Source organism: Ylistrum balloti, unplaced genomic scaffold (genome assembly GCF_031769215.1).
Source record: "Ylistrum balloti isolate Yb309-2 unplaced genomic scaffold, AGI_CSIRO_Ybal_v1 Utg370040, whole genome shotgun sequence".
Lineage (NCBI taxonomy): Eukaryota > Metazoa > Mollusca > Bivalvia > Pectinida > Pectinidae > Ylistrum > Ylistrum balloti.
Genome location: NW_026782098.1, coordinates 102,459 through 125,813, shown reverse-complemented (window position 1 = coordinate 125,813; position 23,355 = coordinate 102,459). Strand labels below are relative to the sequence as shown.

Below are 23,355 nucleotides of genomic sequence, written 5' to 3'. Positions count from 1 at the left end.
GTGGTCTCTCAGTCGAGACATGAAAACCACAAGATCTGTAGTACACTTGTGAACACATGTGTTACTGAAAATCTGCCGTAATGGAACATGGACATGAAAAAAAAAAAGTAATTTTCCGCCCTGTCCTTCTTCCATCTAGAATTCAGATATGTCGACATCACCTACCCATCCACTTCTTCGACAGTTTGTAGTAAACATATACGAAGAAAAAGACAAATGTTTTTTTGTTTTCTTTCCTCATTATTTGTTTTTTGTTTTTGTTTTTGTTTTATTTTGATAACTACGAAGCATGTGGGATTTTTTTGTAGTTATTGATAAAATGGTCTTCTGAAATATTCATAAATTGAAGAGTGTTATTATTAAACTGTATCTTTGATCAGGTTGTATCCTTTCGAGCGAAAATAGCAAACATCACTAAGCCTTGTTAAAGAGTGACCTCCCGATTAGAAAATAAGTTGAACACGTCAACCTTGCTTTGAAAGGAGGTAAAACGTTACTTACATCGAAGAAAATTTCTTCAACGCAACAAAACAGACAAAACCATTTAATACTCTTTTGTCCGAATGTGCTGTAAGGTATGCAAATTAAATTGATTATAAATACCTTTGTTTGGAGAATTGAAATGAACTGGCAAACGATGAACATACGCTGTCCTTCAATTTTTTTATCATGTTTTTCGTTTGTTAAAAACTTTATCCGCATCTTAAAGAGATTTAACTGTATTAATTGTATGTCCTCATTCACCATGCCGGTATCATCATTACCAGTACAGTACTGTTTCAGTGGAACATGCGATTTTCTTTTCCCTTGGCCTCTCTCTCCCATCAAAGCACAAGGTTTTGAATCACCAAATTATCTCATGTTTTCCCCCAATTATTGTACTTGTGGTATCATACATCCATACATGGATCATTAAACTTATTTATATAATACGGACTTTTAAACTTTATTATTTGACTTATTTATGAATGAAATTAAGATAGTATATTTTGTTTGGTATGATGTATATTCAGTGACCATTCGAAATGTATACTAGTGTATAGTATGATCACTTTTATATATAAATACATCTCCATCTTGACCTCCTCTCCTCGACTTTGTCCATTCTTAAAATGCGACCATTGAAACTAGAAAAGTACGATTCGTTTAAAGGGAAATAACTCTTCTTTTAGATGGGAAGACAATTTTTTCTTTCAGAACTTTTTTTCAAAAAAGAAATGTGGAAGTCTTCATTAGCAGACATATTAACTTGTATTTGGGCTGTAACTAAGAATAGCCGTGTCTGGTGTGAGTCTGTGGAGGGCCTGAGCAGCTGTGCGCCGTGTGGGGAAACACCACAAGTACTGGAGAGGGAGAAGTTTGGAAACCAAGCCCTCCGTCCCGACGTCTATAATAAACAATGAAATAACAAGGACGAACAAACTATGATTAAAACAGAAAATGTTTACACCAAATTGTCGAATGTTTGTAACAAAAATTAAGGGGGCTTTTGACACTTAATTACGTTGTCAAACTATCAATTTCGGATGAAGAAAGAAATTTGTCAGATGTAGAGGAAACTGGTCCGGCAGTGTAAATATACTTGGATGTGAAACACTAGGGAACCGACCTCAGTTGTGTACACAATACGACGGAAAAGCATGGAATCCTCATCAGCATAGACGTGATTAATCGATCGAAGTGACCTGTTAACGATCCTTAATGAGTACGAACAGTGGTGTTGGTCCATTTGTTATAACTGTGAGGAGAATACCCATCCGCCAGTAGACATACATTTCCGGTCTGACAAACAGATGTATAATTGTGAATATTTAACTCATTTCAATGTCCTCCATTCACAAATATTGAAAGGACGGAGGGGGAGCCTGGTATCTTTGTCAACAATGCATTATCTTTTTTGAAGTCCTGAAATGTGTGGCCATTGCATTTTTTTCAAACATCTTTGGATATTCGGTGCAAAGTATTTTGCTTTATGTATTCAGTAATGTGTGTGTATGTATGATTATACAAAGGTCTCTTCTTTATTTGATTAAATATCTGAATTTTATATGTCAACGAGTGGAAGTGTGTGTCTCAGTGGGGATTACATGGTGATAGAGAGACATAAAAATTATTCTCAATTTAAATTAATGCATAATGAAGTTCTTATTTAAAATTGACATATCTGAAGATTTCTGCTCAAAGGCGACTCGTAAAGAGATCATTGACTTACCCATCTACAGTGGTAGAAATCCCTATCTCTGATCAGTAACGAGAACAAAGATGTTTACCTGGTAGCAACATATATAAAACGTCCTAACTAGAAAAAAAGTCATGTAAAATACTTATGGTCTTCTTAACTCAAGTACCATTTAATCTTTTGTGTTAACATGCCCATTTACGATTCTTAGCATTTGTGATTTATCTTTTGTTTGTTTAATGTTATTTCCTATTGGATCGCTGTGTGTTTTACCAGTTAATGGCCTTAATGACCTTCTATGTGTTGACGGGCCGTTAAGAATGTCACAATAATAATAATGATAGTAGTAGTAGTAGTAGTAGTAGTAGTAGTAGTAGAAATCACTCAAGTAATTTGATCTATAAAATGAAGTAGCACATATTTCTAGATTAATTTATAAGTAATACATGAAATTAAGCACGAGTTAGGGCTCAGAAATGTCTGATATGCTTTTAATAATGTGTAAAAAACGGACTGTTGGTACAAGAAGCATTCTTGAGAATATCCTTTGAAGCTCAATTGTCGAATTAAAATATGTACACAATTAAATTGTTTAAAGTCTGTTGGGTTTATATCACCTAACTGACGTAAAGCTTCCAACGAGACCACAGGACGAGGGGAAACAACTCTTACAAAGCTAAGTCATAACGAAGATCGGAGCTGTCGGAAAGTTCTACTATTAATCAGAGATCAGTAATAACGAGTCCCTAAAAGGTGTCGGAAAGGTCGACTATTAGTCAGAGATCAGATATAATGAGTCCCTAAAAGTTATAAAGATATGTTGCAGACTGAACAAAGCGGTATTATCAGTTAAACCTAAATTTTCCAGTCTTACCAACATTATTGGACATATTTAATTCACGAGAACTTCCATGTGAAACATATTACAGCAAACGAGACTATGGAGCAGTTCTTTGTATTGTATCCCCTAAAAGCATAATTTACAAACATAGCGTATTAATAAAATAATCGAAACCATGAACGTCGCAACCGGCTACTTAAATTGTAATGGGGATATTTTTGTTATCTTCTAGAAATGAAAAAGGTTGTCTTTTTCTTCCATTCTTTAAGATATTTGCCAATGAAAACCAAGCAACAGTGACTGGGTTGTCTTTTTCTCTTTTTCTTTCATTCTTTAAAACAGTTACCAATGAAACCCAAGCAAGAGTAGCTGGGTTGGGCAGAGAAGGGAATACCAGATCGTGTGATCGTGTATAAATTCTAGACTGACCAGCTTCAATAAATCATATAGATTTAACTATTAACCTTGTTCTGACCGCAAGCAATAGCTTGTCCAGTTTTGTTATATGGACATGTGTATAGCCCGTATTAATCAATAAGTGGTGTGCCTACCAAAAGTCAACATGGTTTCCGTCCACAAGCTTTTATCACAAACATGTACTGGCAAGTTTCAAAAACCGCGGGAAAGCACTGTCAACAGGAAATACATTCGGACATTTCTGGTATTTTCTCATTGTTATGATAAAGTCAGAGTGACTCGAATATTTATTTACCTGAGCTGTCAGGGATTTGTGTGTGGCATAACATGCCAGTTTTGTCTGAGGAACGTATGCTGCAATTCATTAAAATGGAGTGGCAGGATTAACACTTTTAAGTCAGCTTTCCATCCATAAAAATGCGATCCGATAAAACAGATGAATCTGGAGAAAAGACTGTAAACCAGCTGCTATGGGTTTACCTGCTGGTGTCGGCATCACTGTCTCTTGCCTGGGGTTTAGGGGTATGGGGATGCTCGTTCCTCTGGGTTTTCATTGTCATTGCAGCATTGTTTGTCGTCTGGAAGACGAAGCTCACTAACATTGTGAAGAGGCACCTAGCAAAGGAAGAGCAACGGATACACAGGAAAAAAGCGCTGAGACAGAGTGAATCGCTTGAGTGGCTCAACTTCGTTTTTAACAGATGGTAAGAGTGAGAGCGCAATCACTCAAGCGTGTCATATAGCTTACAGTAAATGTATTGCTTATAAATCATTTGTTGTGCATACCACACCGGGTATCAAGTTTTCGTTTAGTTGGTTTATGTATATACACATTACTTGCACTAAGAGTTTGTTCTATATTTCGAAATACTCTAGGCCATAGAATTAACTTTCACTCAATAACCAGTGTGAGAGCGAACTGTTTTAAGTAAGATGTGCAGGTGTTTGGTTGTACATCAGTATTTGATATTATGTTTGGAGATCAGATAGGGCTGTTGAAATTGATATGGTCTATCAGTGACATTTGACCAATGTCTTATCTATAGCCTATATAGTTATTATAGTGGTCGGGGACCCAATTATCACTAACAAAAATGTACAGTACGTATACACAATGTAGATATAAATGAAAGGACAACATCACATATATAAAGAGAGTATACAGAGTTTGGGCACAAGGCAACTGATAATATCACAGAAAAATATATAGAGATTGGGGACAAGGTAAATACCAACATCACAGGGAGATATATAGATGTTGGGGACTACACCACAGACAACATCACAGGGAGATATATAGATGTTGGGGACTACACCACAGACAACATAACAGGGAGATATAACATAGAGATTGGGGGCTTAACTCCTGACAATATGAAAGCGTTATATAGCCAAGGTTTTGTATGCCTGATCAAATTTTTTTTTAATTGGGCAAGTTGACTTAACTACCCTTAGGAATTGTTCATTATGTGTATGTATGTTGAGATTTTAGTCCAAAGAACAAGTTGGTATTCTATGTCTGTCAGCAGAGTGACAAGTCAAGTGATTTCTAAAAGTAACTTTATCCTCATGTTGAAAAAAATGAAAACATTGACAATGAATATAAAAATACTTGTACCTCACGTGCAGAAGGAAACGGGGAGTCATGCAGAATGGAAATAAATTAATCACTGTTTTCTGTTCAGGAAACAATACCATAATGTGAGTGTTGCTTCAGTTGCATGATATTTCAGCTTTGTGAATGAAATACCCTGTACAATGATAAATGAAAATGTGTTGGTAAAATAAAAATCAATATGTTTGTGCTAAAATTTAATCCATACAACGTGTTTGTAGGCTAATCAATACTTACTGCATTTACCTGTAGGTGGGTGTTCAGCTCCAATAATCTGGAGGAACTGATCAAGAAAAGAATTGATGAAAGATTACAGACAGTGAAACCAGGATGTTTGGGTAAAGGCTTGAAATCGATGATCTACATGGACAAATAGATACATGTTTATAGATAATATACAGGATACATGTATACTCCAGTAAAAAAAACTGTAATGGTGAAAAACAATGTTAAAATGTCCAGCATATTCAATCTTTTCTCGCTTTGCTTTCTTTTGCCTCACTACAAAAACATCTTTAATGTAAAAGAAAATTATGGAAATTGATGACAACCAGACTTACCAACCATCAATTACAAAATCTGCAGATCTGGGATTTCAGATATATCACAACAATTTTGTTTTTTATGATGAGCAGTTCTCATGTACATTTAGAGAACATCAAACATTGTGAAAGATAACCAGTAAAACAGAAGTGTGAAATGATACTGGCCGTTTATTACAGAGAAACGACATAAAATAAAAACATGTATACAAGACCATGTTACATCACACTGGAACTGAGTTACATGTATGCCTAAATAATTACACAAATTAACTCATTATGTACAATTTTATTTTTTTCATTTTTAGTCATCTGAACTATGATTGATTTAAGAAACTATGTTATTGAAATATTTGTCGTTATGTTTGAGATGTGAGAGCGGATTTGTTAGGTCATTGGATATCAGGTCTTGAGAATCTGCTATTATTTTTTCAAAGTTAAAAGTAGAATACTCCATCACTTTGCATATGGGATGTCACTGACTTGGCTAAGTCTGTCCTAGATATTTCAGTTATTTGTATCTGTTGCAGATAAAATGGAATTGCTATCATTTACGTTTGGTGATAAGACACCTGCATTTAAGTATGTGAGAGCATTTGAGTACTCTGAAGGAGTCCCAGGGGGCCACAAACCAGTGAGCTGGGTGAGTGTGCACTCCCCACCTTGTGGCCTCGAAAAGATGTCAAATTACCAAGTAGTGCTTCAGGCGGAAGTCGATACAGCATGTGAGGATTTCAGGATGGTGTTCAGATCAACCATTGGTAAAGCAAGGTATGACATCAACTAATTATTATATGTTAGCAAAGTCAACTGAGGCAGCTGACTATCATACTAATGTCAAAATTAGGAGTGGTTTTATCAAGTGATTGTTCTAACCAATATCTTATATAGAATTGTCACAATAACTGGATATCCAGATCAGATACAATGTCAAAGATGTTGAGAAAACTTGCTGAAATCAAAATGAAAAAATAAAGATGAAAAATTGATGAATTGATGAAGTCAAGGTCAATTAGTGTAAAATCAGTAACCTTTGTCAATGCTTAGAACAAGAACAGCTAGAATCAAATTATCATTTCTAACCAATGTCTATGTCAGGTAGTGTGTTAGATATACAGTTTTACCAATGTCAAGGTCAGATAGTATGTTAGATATACAGTTTTACCAATGTCTATGTCAGGTAGTGTGTTAGATGTACAGTTTTACCAATGTCTATGTCAGGTAGTGTGTTAGATATACAGTTTTACCAATGTCTATGTCAGGTAGTGTGTTAGATGTACAGTTTTACCAATGTCTATGTCAGGTAGTGTGTTAGATGTACAGTTTTACCAATGTCTATGTCAGGTAGTGTGTTAGATATACAGTTTTACCAATGTCTATGTCAGGTAGTGTGTTAGATATACAGTTTTACCAATGTCTATGTCAGGTAGTGTGTTAGATGTACAGTTTTACCAATGTCTATGTCAGGTAGTGTGTTAGATATACAGTTTTACCAATGTCTTTGTCAGGTAGTGTGTTAGATATACAGTTTTACCAATGTCTATGTCAGGTAGTGTGTTAGATATACAGTTTTACCAATGTCAAGGTCAGGAAGTGTGTTAGATATACAGTTTTACCAATGTCTATGTCAGGTAGTGTGTTAGATGTACAGTTTTACAAATGTCTATGTCAGGTAGTGTGTTAGATATACAGTTTTACCAATGTCTATGTCAGGTAGTGTGTTAGATGTACAGTTTTACCAATGTCTATGTCAGGTAGTGTGTTAGATGTACAGTTTTACCAATGTCAAGGTCAGGAAGTGTGTTAGATATACAGTTTTACCAATGTCTATGTCAGGTAGTGTGTTAGATATAGTTTTACCAATGTCTATGTCAGATAGTGTGTTAGATATACAGTTTTACCAATGTCTATGTCAGGTAGTGTGTTAGATGTACAGTTTTACCAATGTCTATGTCAGGTAGTGTGTTAGATATACAGTTTTACCAATGTCTATGTCAGGTAGTGTGTTAGATGTACAGTTTTACCAATGTCTATGTCAGGTAGTGTGTTAGATATACAGTTTTACCAATGTCTATGTCAGGTAGTGTGTTAGATATACAGTTTTACCAATGTCAAGGTCAGGTAGTATGTTAGATATACAGTTTTACCAATGTCAAGGTCAAGAAGTTTGTTAAATATACAGTGTTACTAGTTTTTAATGTCAATGTACAGTATAGGATGTTTAGTGCAACCAATGTTTCAGTGAATTGTGGTGTTGATCAAACAGTGCAACTTTTGTCAAAATCAGGTACAGAGTGAAACAATGACTGTGTTCATTACCATTCCATTAGTGTGACTAATGTCGAGGTCAAGTAAAATGAGTCAATCAGTTAATGTAACATTGACCCCAGTAAGGCATCAGGTACAGTGATCATTGTATCCTAGGGTGTCTAGTACTCAGTCTGTGGGACCAGTATGTAATTTCCAGTGAAAATCATACATTACATCAGAAACAATTTTTGCGTGGATTGCAACGTAATTATGCATCATGTGTACATTGTCTGTTTTCATTTGATAAGCTTCGTTTTGTGTTTACCAGTTATTTTACAGACTATATAAGGATTTTTAAACAGGAAAATTTAGACTAGATATTGCCCAGCTATCTTGGATTGGTTTTCAGAAAAGATATGTACTAGTATGGTATCAAAGGAGGGAAGTGATTGTAAAATTATGTAGGTGAAACTTGATCAGGTGGATTGTAGTGTTAAGGATTGCGATATGACCCCTTTCCTACCTGTTACATTGTATAGGACCTAAATAACTTGCCCTGTTCCTGTAATAACCTACGCTGTAGGAAGTGATACCTGGTGTGTGTAGTCCAGTGTGTTAATGTACCCAGTCTTTAGCATACCTATAAAGTTTGGTTAGCTTCTTAAGCTTAATCTCCATACAAGTATTGTTATTGGTATACCAAGACATGTTTTTTGTTGGATTTTTATTCATTTTAACGATTTCAATGATACAGGTCATAATGATATCTAGATATTCTGATCTCTTTATGAAACGACACAGTTGTGCTGGTGAAATTCAATCTTTATAGTTACAATTATGAGAATCTATTTCACAGTTGACTTGTGCTATGGTGCACTATATGAGAGTTCCTGACCTATGCTCATATTCTATATGCAACAGATTTAGCTGAATTGAAATTAGGTGATTTTAAATACACTGCCAAAAGTAAATAGCTAAAACCTGAAGACAGAAAGTTAAAATGAAACAAACCTTGTTGTCTTTATCCAACACACAATTCTTTCTTTACCAGTTCATGTATCAAAATATCTTCCACACAAAGCAGTTTGATGGTAATACCTGTATTACTCATTGATACTGTGTCAATGTTTAAGAAAGAGATCAAAAACATATCTCAGCAGGTGTTTGAATTCTTATTATCATATTGTAAGTTATATATACAACTATATTGTTAGTTTCCAGAATGGGGTTTAGATTGGACCTGACTGTTATTTTCCATAAAGGGCCTTAGATTTGACATACATGTTATTTTCCAGAATGGGTCTTAGCTTTGACATGTCTGTCGAGAACCTGTTTGTCAAGGGCAACCTCCAGATCATTCTACACATGTCAATGGATGTTCCATTCCCACATGTCACCAAGGCAACTATCATGTTCACAGAGCTGTAAGTTAACTCACTAAAGTTAGTTCACCACTTGTTTTCTGTAACGATAATGATTAGAAATAGATATCTCTCACAAACAGATGTTAACAAGAAAATCTTTTATAAACATAGCAGGACTTGTAATTCTGATGATATTCTGTTTTTATCTTATCTAAACTTTGCTTGCATTGCAGACCAGAGGTTTCATTCAGTGTAAATGTTTTAAAACAATTAGATATCATGCAAGTTCCACTCATCAAATCCTGGTTACAAGCTAATGTGATGGAGGGCCTCACAAAGGGTTAGTGTTTTGTGGTGTTCTGTTTATATACCCTGTTTGATTGACTAATAGCCTTATTCATAACAAATTATAGATTTTACAGCAAGTATAGAGGACCAGACAGCATCTGTAGGAAGAATTAAAATGCTTACATACAGAAGAGGCCCTTATCTCCTTTCGAAAAAAAACACCACTGAACAGGAAAGATTTGATATCAGACACAGATAATCAAATAACTTTGTTACTTTTTTCATGGCTGCTTGTTACAGATGGTTTAACATAAACTGAAATTCTAATTTATTTTGCACCTTTTCCATGTGACAGACTCTAGTCTGTAATTTTATTTTATTTCATTTAAATTAATCTAGAAAATAGTTCTAATTCACATATTCAATTGTAGTGTACATACCTGTAGATGTTCTGTACCCAGCCCACTGCCTGCGGAAGCTCTCTTAAAGCTGACATAGCATTCATTTTACTTACCTGTTCTATATTTTACGTTCATACTTCTACATGGACATACATACCGTAGAGTTACCTCACTTATATGAACTCATAGTTATTTCCATTTTATCTTTATTAATATTGTTAACATACGTACCATTACAGTATCTAATGTAATTCGATCAAGGTTTGTACATTATGACGTCACTAATAGACTATGTCATTGTAATCTGTGTATCATCTATGACGTCACTAATAGACTATGTCATTGTAACCTGTGTATCACCTATGACGTCACTAATAGACTACGTCATTGTAACCTGTGTATCACCTATGACGTCACTAATTGACTACATCATTGTAACCTGTGTATCATCTTTGATGTCAACTGTAAATAACATGTGTAGTTGCTAGGTAGAGATAGTATATAAGTGCAGTATTTTGAAAAGTTAATCTGTTCTGAGGACGGCATACCTAGTATGCCGAAACATGTCAACTATTAACTGTTTTCATTCTTCCTTGGGCTGTTGTCTGGTCCTCTATATTTGCTGTTTACAAATCTTTGAACAGGAGTCTTGTATTCCACTAGGAATTCATCCTAGGAAGACTGCCAATATTACTGAATCTACAATACCAGACGTTTGGTCTTGTTTTCTTTGTAAATTATAGATTTTATACAGTGGTAAATGTTAAACTTGAGTAAATGATATCATACTGTCAAACTTAATTCAACTGTTACAGTATAAGATCAATGTACATGTGTAGATAGTGTTCTGTTCAAAACACCCTTCATCAATGATCTGTTGTCTGTCTGTCCTCATGTAATTCTTATTATCACAATTTCTAGAGAAATACTGGATGGATTGTTTCCATGATAACTCTTTTGGATATTTTTATTTCAGCCCTTGTTGACCCGGGGTTAATTGACATTCCCGTAGCCAAGGTCGGTCCCATACAAATCATGAAGAAATCTGATGCACCAGACAGATTAGGTAAGGATGTTTTCTACAGATTTATTTAAACTTGTGGTGTTTTATTGTGTTTTAGAAGTAATTTGTGAATCTTTATTTCTGCTTGCTGTGTTTACAGATACTGTAATCGTTAAGTTTTTTATAATTATGGATGGGTGGGGTCTTTATACTCTGTAATTTTCCTATAAAAAATACACATAAAAAATTCCAAATGCTTTTCTTTCAATAGAAATATTTACATTATGATTTTAAAGGAAAAAAGCAGGAGAGTGTTCTTTAATATTGGGGTTAATTTTGTATTTTACAGCTCAAGGAGTGCTTACTGTTTTGATCAAAGGTATTCCCAAACCAACATCTAAAAAAGCTGTACCAGGTACAATATTTATTTCTTGTTTATGCTATAAGTAATATGATATCTGACAGATTTACCCATTAACTTTTTTTTGTTCATATTCAGAAATGATTGTATAAGTTGTATTCGATTTCAATTTAATTACCCGGGTATTAAGTTGTGGAATGTGTCTGGTGTTTCACAGTAAAAAGATTGCAATTATATTTTGATTTTACTTCAAATTTTGTTAAAACAGACACAGAGGAAGTGCGGTATACAATGATAAAAGTAGGAACAAAGAAACGTCAGACTTACGATGTCATGGCAACAGAGGAATGGGAAGATATCTGTTCCATGTTGGTCTACTCTCTAAACAAAGACAAGGTACAATTGCTCAATTTAATCTTGTTATCTTTTTTATAATATATGTACTTTGAGTCGCTGTTTTTCTCTAAAACAAACAGCTAAGTACTGGCTGTTTGTGTAGAACCTGTAGTTACTTGTCGTTAGTCTACCCCTAAAGATGATTGAACTGTAACTGTTCTGTGTTTCCTTTGTAATGTATAGTCTTTGTACAGTTCAGCACAAGTCAGTATTCACTCTATTATCAAGAGGCAAGTAAATTTACATATGATTTGAACCAATAGTATATCTCTATTTTGCTTTTAATTGATATCAAATGCAGTAATGAATTAATGTTCAAAAAGGAAATAATTTGTGTGAGAAGAAAGATTGATTTGGTCTTATATTGTTTAACACGGTATCAACACCTGTGGTCATTTCAGGATGGTGTATGATAACAAGAATATCTTAATAATGTCATCATTAGATGTAATTTGAAGCTGTGTTCTGTCAAACGCTGGTCATAGATACAAATCTATAGGTCACAATGTGTGAATGCTGTAATTAACTGATGTTTCAGATTGTAGTGAAGAATAAGTGCCGTCGTTTGTTGACTAACATCACCATGGATTACCATGAAATTCTGCTGAATTCTTTACCTTTAGAAATGGAGAAAAAGTAAGAAATGTTGAGTTATTTAGATTGTTATGATGATTAAACCGTATTGTGGATCTCAGACATTGCCTGTCATGTCTACCTTTCTGAGCATTGTGATTACACTATCTTAATGAATGATAAAGCAGCATCTTAAAAACTATTTCATTATTTTCACTTTTATCATATTTTCGTTGGTGAATCTATATATTCAAAGCAATATAAAGGATAGGAATTTGAAGAACTCATTATTTATTCTGTTTTGTACTTTCTACAGTGTTTCTACATCCCTAACAAACAAAGATGGCAGCAAACATGAACTGAAGTTACAGTACACCCCCCTCACTTATATAGATATGGATGTAACCAACGCTGATCCTCCTCAACTAGACTCCCATGAGAGTAAGCACATGACCTCTTTGAACCCTCCTCAACTAGACTTCCAATAGAATAAGTTCATGACCTTTGTTGACCTCCTTATCCTAACACTTATGATTGTGTCAAAAGATATTGTGATTGTCCTAAATTAAATTGTTGTAAGAGATAACTCTATTTCACTGGAGATTCAAGAAAAATCCTCATTTGTGTTTTTTTTTTTTTTTGCAAGGATAACAGTGTAATGAGCTAGAAAACGCCTTCAGTTGCCACCTCTTCACCCTCCTCCCCCTCTTCACCCTCCTCTTCACCCTCCTCTTCACCCACCTCTTCACCCTCCTCTTCACCCTCCTCCCCTAATCACCTTATACCTCATCTCACCTAAGTGTAAACTCAAGCAAGAAGTGTACTGGACAAACACTAAACTCTGGCATGTTTATGGAGAGCTCCCCAGAGTTAGGTCCTGGATCCATCTTAGTTTGTGTTCATCAATGTCCTCTTCATTGGTATGTTAGTTCATTGATTAGTGTGTCTTCTGGTCTCAGCTGGTTCAAAACTTTTAAGGGTATATAAGTTTGCATCCTACACCCCTCCTATTTATTTCACTAGAAAACACATCATCAGAACACTGACATTCATTAGTGAGACAATGCTTAGAGATAGGGGGAGTTATGGAGACGGAAAACCTGTAACCAACCAACCCAAATCACTAGAGATCTGGGAGTAATATCACGACATTATAATGTTGTAGTTATATGTGATTATGTTAAAAGATATTTTGAAAATAACTCCGTCAGTACCAATCCTGAGTCCTCACAAAGACATAAGCCAGTAATCACTAGAATTGTAACTTCCTTCTCCTGTAGTGATTTTTACCCCAATTTCTCTATTGGCAGTGGCAGGTGTGATGTTTGTATGTGTCCACAGTGCAGCAGGAGTGATCGCCGCAGACAAAAGTGGTACATCAGACCCATATTGTGTGGTGTTTTGTGATAGACGCCGGGTAAGATCTGTATTGTATAATTATTGTATGATTGTAAGTTAAATCTGAGAGAGCAGGGCTTATAAATTCTTTTTAGTATGAGAAAGATTTTAATGAAACAAAGTGTTCTACTTCAAGGGCTGTTGTGAATATGTGACCAGTTGAATAATAAGGAAGCATTATCATCACAGCTTAGTTAAACTAGTACTTGTACCTATCTATCAGAAAGTGTATTTTTGTTCTTTATTGAAACTCTATCAACACTTTAATTTCTATATAAATTATTGGAGTTTATAAAATAATTTAACCATATTAAATAGATGTGTGAACATAACACATGTAACATAAATTCTGTATTATCAGTTTATAGAAATGTGACAACATTTATTATTAGTATACAGAAATGTGACAAGATTGTTTGTATTTTGAATGAAACAGGTTATGACAACTCCCTATATTCCTCGTACACGAAACCCTTACTGGGAGAAATCTGTGGAATTCTTTACTGGAGATTACACAAAGGTAAGGTTGATTACTCTTAAATGTTCTATCCTTAACCATTGGCTTCTAGGCCAAAAGGATTTTAACTTTATTAGACCTGGAGCATCCGTGGATCAAATGAATTCATTTGGGTAGAGGGTGGCAACAGATAAAGGAAATATGAAGTAACTTTTGAAAAGTCCTCTCTTAACTATTGAAAATCTGTATTTACCATGAAGCACCTGTAAACCATGTGTATTCTATATTCATTAAATGAAGCTGGTGCCTTTTCTGAGAACGGGGAATCAAAGATATAGCTACTCCTGGGACAGGGGCATTATACTTCCCAAACAGGAAAATTATTGGTAAATGTTAGAAAGACTGTCCCTTAAATACAGATAAGGGAGTTTAGTGTATAGTATTGATATTTAGTGGAATTGATCCTGAGACTAAGTGCACTCATTGTGAAACATAAGAATTGAGGCGGAAAATATGATTAAAAAGTTCTCAGTTCTTGCCTTCCATCAGCTTGAATCAATATCGCTCTTTAAAATACTTATGTCATATTAAATATAAGTGAAATGATAAGCTTGGTGAGCCGTTTAGATTCTTGGGCCTCTTGAAGTTAAAATTGATTTCCAATATTTTTATTGGCTATTGAGAAGAGTGATGTCACTCATTAGTGATTACATTTATTTACAGATGAATCTGTCATTTTATGTGTTTGACTGGGATGGCAGTAATACCATTGATGATGACTTTCTGGGATCTGCTCACCTGTCACTTAAAGAGGTATAATCCTTTTTTTGTGCAGAAATTTAAAATGATTTTTTAATGCATTTTCAATTTTAATTCAACTTTGTCTTTTGTTTAAGAAGAGTGTTTCAGTGACAGAAAATATAATTACCATTGTTCAACATACTTCAATGTATTACCAAAATACAGACCAGTAATAGGGAACATCATACCTGCAGGGGTCACGTTTTAGTGACCTCTTCGTGGATCAATGTTCTTAGATACAAAAGTATCCATTAAATCAGGGCCATGTTTTATGTAGTGTTTTTTGAGTTTTAAATAGAAACTTTGAAGTCTTTAAGATTTGTAAAGGTCAAAAGGTCATTGGTTGACTGTGATTAACTGACAACCATATTTGGGTAACAGTCATTTATGGTAACTTATTGGCAAGGAAAAAATGTTAGACTAATGTTTATATAACCAAAGAACTGATTAGGTTTTAAAGAAAAATGAGAAATTTTCATTGCTTAGTATTCTTATTGCCAGCAGGTGTGTAGAAGTTTATTTTAACTTACAGGGTGAGAGTGGATTCCTGAAGAAAGGCGTTACCCTTGGCTACAACAAGCGGTCAGAAGGTTATATTACCGACTCCGCCTTCGGACAAATCACCATATCTGTTGTCTTTCGACCAATATCTTCTGTTGCTAAGTCAGGTTGGTAAAAAGGTGGCTCATACAAGTTTAAAACTTCATTTATAAGTTGCTTCATTTCATTGCTTCATTTCAAATGTTTATCAAATACTCTTTATAGTAATTAAGCTCTGTATTAGCCAAAGAGATTTGGCTACTGACCCTTTGTCATCTACGATGGAGGAGGTAAGGAATGGGAATATATTGTTACCCATGACTGACTTGTCACATCTCATTACTCTGTTAACACTCTACAGAATTTGCTTATTTCATCATTGATTTTCAGCTTTTATGCCATACTGTGGCTTCTGTGCTCCTTCCATCTTCCGCCAATAATTTCTTCAAAGAACTACCAGTCATAAAAGACAGAGTGGATTTTGACTTACCCTATCCCCAAACCCAAATGAAATAAGTCTATAATTCTTTAAAATTCTTCTTCTTCTTCTCTAGGAATGTCAGGATTCTGTTTCAGTTTTGTCTGAGGCATTTTAGGGTAAAAGAAAATCAGTTTTTTATAAATGGTTGGTCTTTGCCACCTCAGGTTTGAGCAGGTTTGAGAGGCTGGGCCTTTTTCTTCTGAAGGAATGTCAGGATTCTTTCCCTATTTGGTCCACAGCATCCTGGGGTGAAGGGGAATAAACAGTCAGGAAGGGAAGGGGGCCAATAGGAGGAATAATGGAAATTCTTTAAAATCCATCAGTAGGAATGCTAGGTTTTTGTCCCAGTGTGATCTGAAACATTCTTAGGTGAAGGAGACTTTGGTATGTTTTTTCACCTCCTGGAGGCAGACGGCTGGAGGCTAGTTATATAAACTTTTAGAAATATGTTTCCTGTTATTTGGATAAAGCAATTTGAGTAAAACAAAGCCAGGTGAACAATGCGTATTCTTTGGGCCTCTTGTCATCAACAGCATTCTTGTCTCACACATTTTTCTATCATCAATAATACACAGCTGTCCTGATGTATTACTATATATTTCATGATGTGTATGATTTTTTTTTTATTCACAGTTTCATAAGGTTAGTAATTAATTTACTACATAGCCATTTAAAGAATAAAACTGAAACAGTTCACAATAATATCACAAGTCATAAAACCTTTGTATAAAACACATTCAGCATTCTTTTATATAATTACTGACTTTAAAAATTATATTTTTCTGAAGAACAGACGCATGAAAAGATTTTTTCATTCAGAAGAATTGTATCACTCATGAAAATAATTTTTAAGACTGATTGGAATAAAACTGAAATATTTGCATGGAACTATTGTAACTCTAGAGGTAACCATGGGAACGGTTTTTAGAACTAGTGTCTTGATTGTCATGTGATATTTGTAATCTATGCAAAATATTGTATTTTGTTTATGTTGTATTGGCATGAGGGCAGGACCATTTACAGTAGTTACATATATCATAACTATGTATGATTAAATAGATATCATCATTTAGTGTCAAGGTAGCTAACGGTCATTACAGCAAACACAGGTACATGATTGATTAGCAGGTAATCATACTGCATTAATGGAATCCTTCCCCTAACTTGTCTTGTTAGAGATCTATGGATAATGAGACAAATATTTACTGACAAACATAGAAGCAAAGTCAGGCAAATAACTACAATTTTTGTTTTTATTTTGACTGATTTGTTATCTACATTATACATTTTACAGGGACAATCGTAATATAGATCATTGTAAGACGGAATCTAATCCTCTTTGTACAAATAAGCTTTATAAACACCATGACAATGACCTATATTACAATTGTCCTTGTTTTTTTTTTTTTTTTTTGCCCATTTCCTTCCCCTGACAGTCTAATACTTTAATTTCTACTACATAATGAACTGTAGGTACAAACTATTACTCTGACCTGACAGTCTAATACTTTAATTTCTACCACATAATGAACTGTAGGTACAAACTATTACTCTGACCTCACACTGTTATATAATGCATGTTGAACACAGTTTAATACACTTACACATGTATTGATGAGAAAGTCCAGTAGGTTACTCACTGGTTTGGATGTGATTATAATTGTTATCTGATTGCTCTAAATCCGAATTCATTTAAACCAGATACACAGCATTTAAGTCCTTGTGTGACTTAGTAAATATACCGGTAATTAATGTTGGCAAGCATGTAAAATCTACAGAAAAAGAGAAAAATAAAAATTGAGTGGAAAAATGCCTGTGAACTAATGAAGTTGAAAAACTATTTAGTAGATTTCCGGTGAAGAATAGATAAAGAAATGAAGTGGAGAGGGCCTGTTTGATTAGTTTGTTGTGCCCTGTTGTATTGATGTTGTGTGTCAGGTGTACATTGTTGTTGTAGAGAGGTACCGCCTGGTCAGTAGTGGTGCTCCCCAGGACTACCTGTACACAGAGGACCTGGTGTCACCTTCTTCTGTTGTAAGTATTGGTCAGGCTGTTGTCCAGTCTATTCAACCTAATGTCCTCATCCAATTTCCACGTCTGAAGTGTTAATCACTCATTGTTTGAAGTGTTCTGCACACACCTTCCCAGTGTTTGAACAGAGTTAGTTTCTAGTATGTGAACTGCAAATGTAAACTTTCAGTCAAGATGTGTAAATGTTGTAGTCATAATGCATACAATGATTAACTTGTATATATGTATAATCTCTGACATATGTTTGTTGAGATGAGTGAGTACAGTGTGCCATAATGAATTCTTTTACAATAGATTTGTCATATTTCAATCTGTAATGTCAGGTAGGATACGTAATGCTTATTTAGGATACATGTGGATGTGTTCATGTTTCATTAGTATTTTCTCCTGGTGAGAAACTTATCAAGGCAGTTATGTTGATGGTCACTGTAAGAAGATTTAAAGACAGGTGCCCCATATTGCTAGTATATCTTACCCACTAAATATATGATTGATTAACTGACTATGTAAAAAGCTCAGACAAGTCATGTCATGTGGTGTGCTGAGTGTCCAACTGTCCTACAGATTCATCTCATCTTTAAAGTGTTAACAGAATATTGATAAAAGAGTTTCCGAGTTTCATAGGTTAACAATGATTTATAAGATTATAAGATAATAATGATATAAAAGAAAATCTTTACAAATACTTAAAATCTATTTATATTTATATTAATTGTTTTAGCTTAAGTATGATATTTCTTTTCTTAACCTTCTTTTTCTCCTGTTGCGTTCATATACATTTCGATTTGAAATCTTGTTTCTGATTCTGTGATTTACATACACTGTATTGGTAAAGGTCACAGGTTGCACATACTGGGTAGTTCTTTATCGTTCTCTATGCATAGCTAATTTTACATTCTTCAGTACCCAAAATCTTCATTTTTTTATCTGGTGAGAAGTATTTTTATTGGTGCAGGAAAACAGTTAAATATGTATCAGTTAAAATATGTATGAGTTTAAATATGTATTTCCAGTGTTGTTGGAGAATAGGTGAACCGGTAAGACATCATCTTGTAAAGTAGAAACGTATTACAACAGATCATACTTAGTGTACGCTATTACATATTGGAGAAACTTAGCATTATATTGTAACATACCTATACCAACACCATACATTATCAATAGCATACAAGAAATACAATAGAGAAGCATGGTAACATTATAGACATTTCCTCGAATACAGTTTACTTCTCTGTATTTCATAAACCCATTAAAGTTATTGAGGGCCACAGTGGCTGAATAGTTAAGGTGTCTGACCAACTTTATCTCAAGTCTCTGAGTCGTTGGTAGTGTTTCTCCGGGACCTCCTGCTTTCCTTCGTCTACCACACCTGGCTCCACCCTCTAAATCTGATATGTCCTTAACTGACCTTGGTGTTATATAGGACATGATGTAACAATAACCAAAAAACGTTCATGTCACAGAAAAAATATCCATTACAACTAAGATTACACAAAATTGTGATTTGACACAAGAAAATAAATTTGTCATGTCAGAGTTTCGACAGCGGTTTTTTTATTATAAATATTGACGGATCATTCTGATTTATTACTTCTGTAGAAAATGTACATGTAAGCTATCATTTTTATAAATGTAGATATACCACATTCATCAGTGTTTGATCTCTCATTCAAATTCTATATATATACTCCAGTATTTACTTTATCCTAGAGCTATTTACGTCGGTCTTAGAGCATATAGAATTCTTTATGTTATTAAAGTAACAATCCAAAGGTTAGCTAGTTATATATCCAAATATTAATAAAATAAATTAAGGCACTAATTTTGTAATAGTTAAATTCAAAATGTTTGAATTTTGATGAAAATGGTGTGACTTAATATAAAATAAGAATTTTCTGGTTTCCTTGTGAGATTTATTGGGTGTCACCGAGTTGATATGTTTTATTGAACTTTCTTGCTTGATCAAATGATCTGTAAGTTTCTGTTATCAAAGCAAGTCGTATTACAATAACATACAATATATCACAAAGCGATCAATGGTACATTGTCAGGAAAATAGTGTAAAACATCACTAAGTGGAATCATGTGTTTACATCAGTGTTATCTACAAACCTTCACTGATTAAAGATAAATAATGTTCATATATTTCAATACATTCTTAAACCAAACACATGTTATAAGTTACATGTGGAACGTAAATCAATGTTGAAAGCTTGTTATAATGTATATTTCATTAGAAGTATAGAAGGATGTTTGAATTCTGGAATACTCTTCAGTGTCCAGAAGGATGAACTGTCCAGAGTTTAATAACTTAGAAATATCCTCCTGGGAATTCTCTCTTACATTTTTACATATATTTTATGTGTGCAGGTATTCCTGACTTTCTGGTGAAATGGAATAGCCACATTGTTAATGAATTGATTATCATTCTTTCATAATTCATTCTTATGTCTTCATCATACATTTTCATTTTGGTCATGTATGAAAAATAACTGAGCTGTGTTGTATGAGCTTGTGTGATCTATCTTGTCAGTGTTAGCTAGAGTGAGCTGTCTTGTCAGTGTGAGATAGAGTGAGTTGTTTTGTCGGTGTGAGCTAGAGTGAGCTATCTTGTCAGTGTCAGAGCTGTCTCATTGGTGTGAGCTTGAGTGCACTGGCTTTTCAGTGTTAGCTAAAGTGAGCTTTCTCATTGGTCTTAGCTAGAGTATACAGTCTTGTCAATGTGACATAGAGTGAGATATCTCATTGGTCTTAGCTAGAGTGTACTGACTTGTCAGTGTGACAGAGAGTGAGCAATCTCATTTGTCTTCGCTAGAATGTACTGGCTTGTCAGTGTGACAGAGAGTGAGCAATCTCATTGGTCTTCGCTAGAGTGTACTGGCTTGTCAGTGTGACAGAGAGTGAGCAATCTCATTGGTCTTCGCTAGAGTGTACTGGCTTGTCAGTGTGACAGAGAGTGAGCAATCTCATTGGTCTTCGCTAGAGTATACTGGCTTGTCAGTGTGAAAGAGAGTGAGCAATCCCATTGGTCTTCGCTAGAATGCACTGGCATGTCAGTGTTTGCATTTTCATTGGTGTTAGCTAGAGTGAAATGTCTTGTCATCTTTTTGGTGTGGGAATGTGAGCCGTCTTTTTGGTATGGGAGTGTGAGCTGTCTTGTTGGTGTGGGATTGTGAGCTGTCTTGTTGGTGTGGGAGTGTGAGCTGTCTTGTTGGTGTGGGAGTGTGAGTAGCTGTCTTGTTGGTGTGGAATTGTGAGCTGTCTTGTTGGTGTGGGAGTGTGAGCTGTCTTGCCGGTGTGGGAATGTGAGCTGTCTTGTTGGTGTGGGAGTGTGAGCTGTCTTGTTGGTGTGGGAGTGTGAGCTGTCTTGTTGGTGTGGGATTGTGAGCTGTCTTGTTGGTGTGGGAGTGTGAGCAGCTGTCTTGTTGGTGTGGGAGTGTGAGCAGCTGTCTTGTTGTGGGTGTGAGAGCAGCTGTCTTGTTGGTGTGGGAATGTGAGCTGTCTTGCTGGTGTGGGATTGTGAGCAGCCATCTTGTTGGTGTGGGAATGTGAGCAGCTGTCTTGTTAGTGTGGGATTGTGAGCTGTCTTGTTGGTGTGGGAGTGTGAGCTGTCTTGTTGGTGTGGGAGTGTGAGCTGTCTTGTTGGTGTGGGATTGTGAGCTGTCACCTTGTGAGGGTGTGAGCGGGTGTTTGTTGTCTCATTGAGAGTGGGTATTGTCTCCTTGTGAGAGTATTACATCGTTAGTGTGTTGCACCTGTGATACCATGTATGTTTTTCCATTGTGCCACACACTTTAGAGTAAGATTGTCACATTTAACTTGTATTTTGTTGTGAACAGCCTCTTTCCTTGAGACCTTCCCATCATTCCATCACCACTGAGGACACTACTCGGGTAAACTTCATCCTTCATCAATGCATCCCCATCATACTATAGCTTGTGGTTGTAGATCCAGTGTTGTAGTAAGTTATCTAGATGTCCAAAACACCTGTCACTCCCTCTAACAGTCTTGACAGAATCTCAGACAGTTACTGTGTTGACCTGTGAACTGACTCCAGAATTTAGAGTAGGAGCCCATAATTTATTTTGGAAACTGACTCCAGAATTTCAGTGAGGACACTACCTAATTTCATCAATGCATCCCCATCTACTATAGCTTGTGAATTTCAGTAGTGTTGTAGTAAGTTATCTAATTTACTCAGCTACTGACATCCAGAATTTCACTGACTCCAGAATTTAAGGAGCCCTAATTTACTCGGAAACTGACTCCAGAATTTCAGTAGGAGCCCTAATTTACTCAGATACTGACTCCAGAATTTCAGTAGGAGCCCTAATTTACTCGGATACTGACTCCAGAATTTCAGTAGGAGCCCTAATTTACTCAGATACTGACTCCAGAATTTCAGTAGGAACCCTCATAAATAGACATCCAATTAAATATTTTTATATTAAATGTAAGAAAATGTTATGAACAGTCAACTCTTATAGATAGTTATGAATTCTACATCCCTGGTTTTAAACCTGTATTATATTCCTGTCTAGTTTTGTTGTCCCTTAATATTAATCTTGATCCCCCACCCTGGTCCTGTATAGTCCTAGCTGGTACCTTTTACTACCCTGAGATTGAGCCTGGATCTACAGCCTATCAATTTGTATAATCAGCATGTGGTAAATGGTGTAATATTGTAAACTTGTATATTGTGTTCCACTTTGTACTCTGACCAACATAATTTATCAACCTACAATAATATAATATAAACTTTATTTATTTTACAACAATTAAGAAACAAGTTATGTTAACTTATATAAGTAAACATAACTTGTTTCGCAATTGTTGTAAAATAAATAAAGTCTATATCAGCCTACAATAATATAGAGTCTGGTTACCTGAGGTTTCCCATCATACATAGTACAGTAAAACCTGTGTAATGTGTGCAGTTTTCCTTCAGAAATTAAAGGTTCAAAGTGTGTTCTCATTACATAGCTGTATTAGTCCAATATATTCCAATGTATCATGTAAAGTATCTGTAAAACAGACTGTATAAAGGACAGTTTGGTATTTTTTGTCTGTTTGGTAATTTTGCATTAATATTGCATTACAAGCATTACACAGGTAAATGTCAGCTAAGATAAGTTACAATATGTCATTTTTGTCCCTGCTCATTAATGACAAAATAATGAGATGGCTAAAATGATATATTTTTTCATTTTTAGACCAGATGGCAAACATTGTGTTTGGTGATGTAATAAATTACAGCATTTCCTTTTCTGTTTGACTTTTTACTGAAGTGAATAAACTTAATGGGTACTGTTTAGATATACCTGTGTTTAGTATAATAGATAAATTTGTGAACAAGAACAGCAGTACATTTATGATCTTAAATGAACACATATAAATGTTAAAATTGTATGATGGAT

General features: G+C 34.9%; 1 protein-coding gene across 1 annotated transcript in view; it reads left to right on the top strand.

The window, feature by feature from the left end:
• Positions 1 to 3,854: 3,854 nt before the first annotated feature.
• Positions 3,855 to 23,355, top strand: part of LOC132549049 (extended synaptotagmin-1-like) — a 41,443-nt gene continuing 21,942 nt past the window's right edge. Inside the window, exons 1-15 of the mRNA XM_060212948.1 lie at positions 3,855 to 4,141; positions 5,305 to 5,390; positions 6,125 to 6,365; positions 9,140 to 9,268; positions 9,442 to 9,548; positions 10,874 to 10,963; positions 11,250 to 11,315; positions 11,530 to 11,657; positions 12,196 to 12,293; positions 12,547 to 12,671; positions 13,541 to 13,647; positions 14,065 to 14,148; positions 14,809 to 14,898; positions 15,419 to 15,554; positions 17,865 to 17,941. Coding sequence (XP_060068931.1) covers positions 3,855 to 4,141; positions 5,305 to 5,390; positions 6,125 to 6,365; positions 9,140 to 9,268; positions 9,442 to 9,548; positions 10,874 to 10,963; positions 11,250 to 11,315; positions 11,530 to 11,657; positions 12,196 to 12,293; positions 12,547 to 12,671; positions 13,541 to 13,647; positions 14,065 to 14,148; positions 14,809 to 14,898; positions 15,419 to 15,554; positions 17,865 to 17,941 — 1,851 coding nt within the window. The remainder of the gene's footprint in view (positions 4,142 to 5,304; positions 5,391 to 6,124; positions 6,366 to 9,139; positions 9,269 to 9,441; positions 9,549 to 10,873; positions 10,964 to 11,249; positions 11,316 to 11,529; positions 11,658 to 12,195; positions 12,294 to 12,546; positions 12,672 to 13,540; positions 13,648 to 14,064; positions 14,149 to 14,808; positions 14,899 to 15,418; positions 15,555 to 17,864; positions 17,942 to 23,355) is intronic.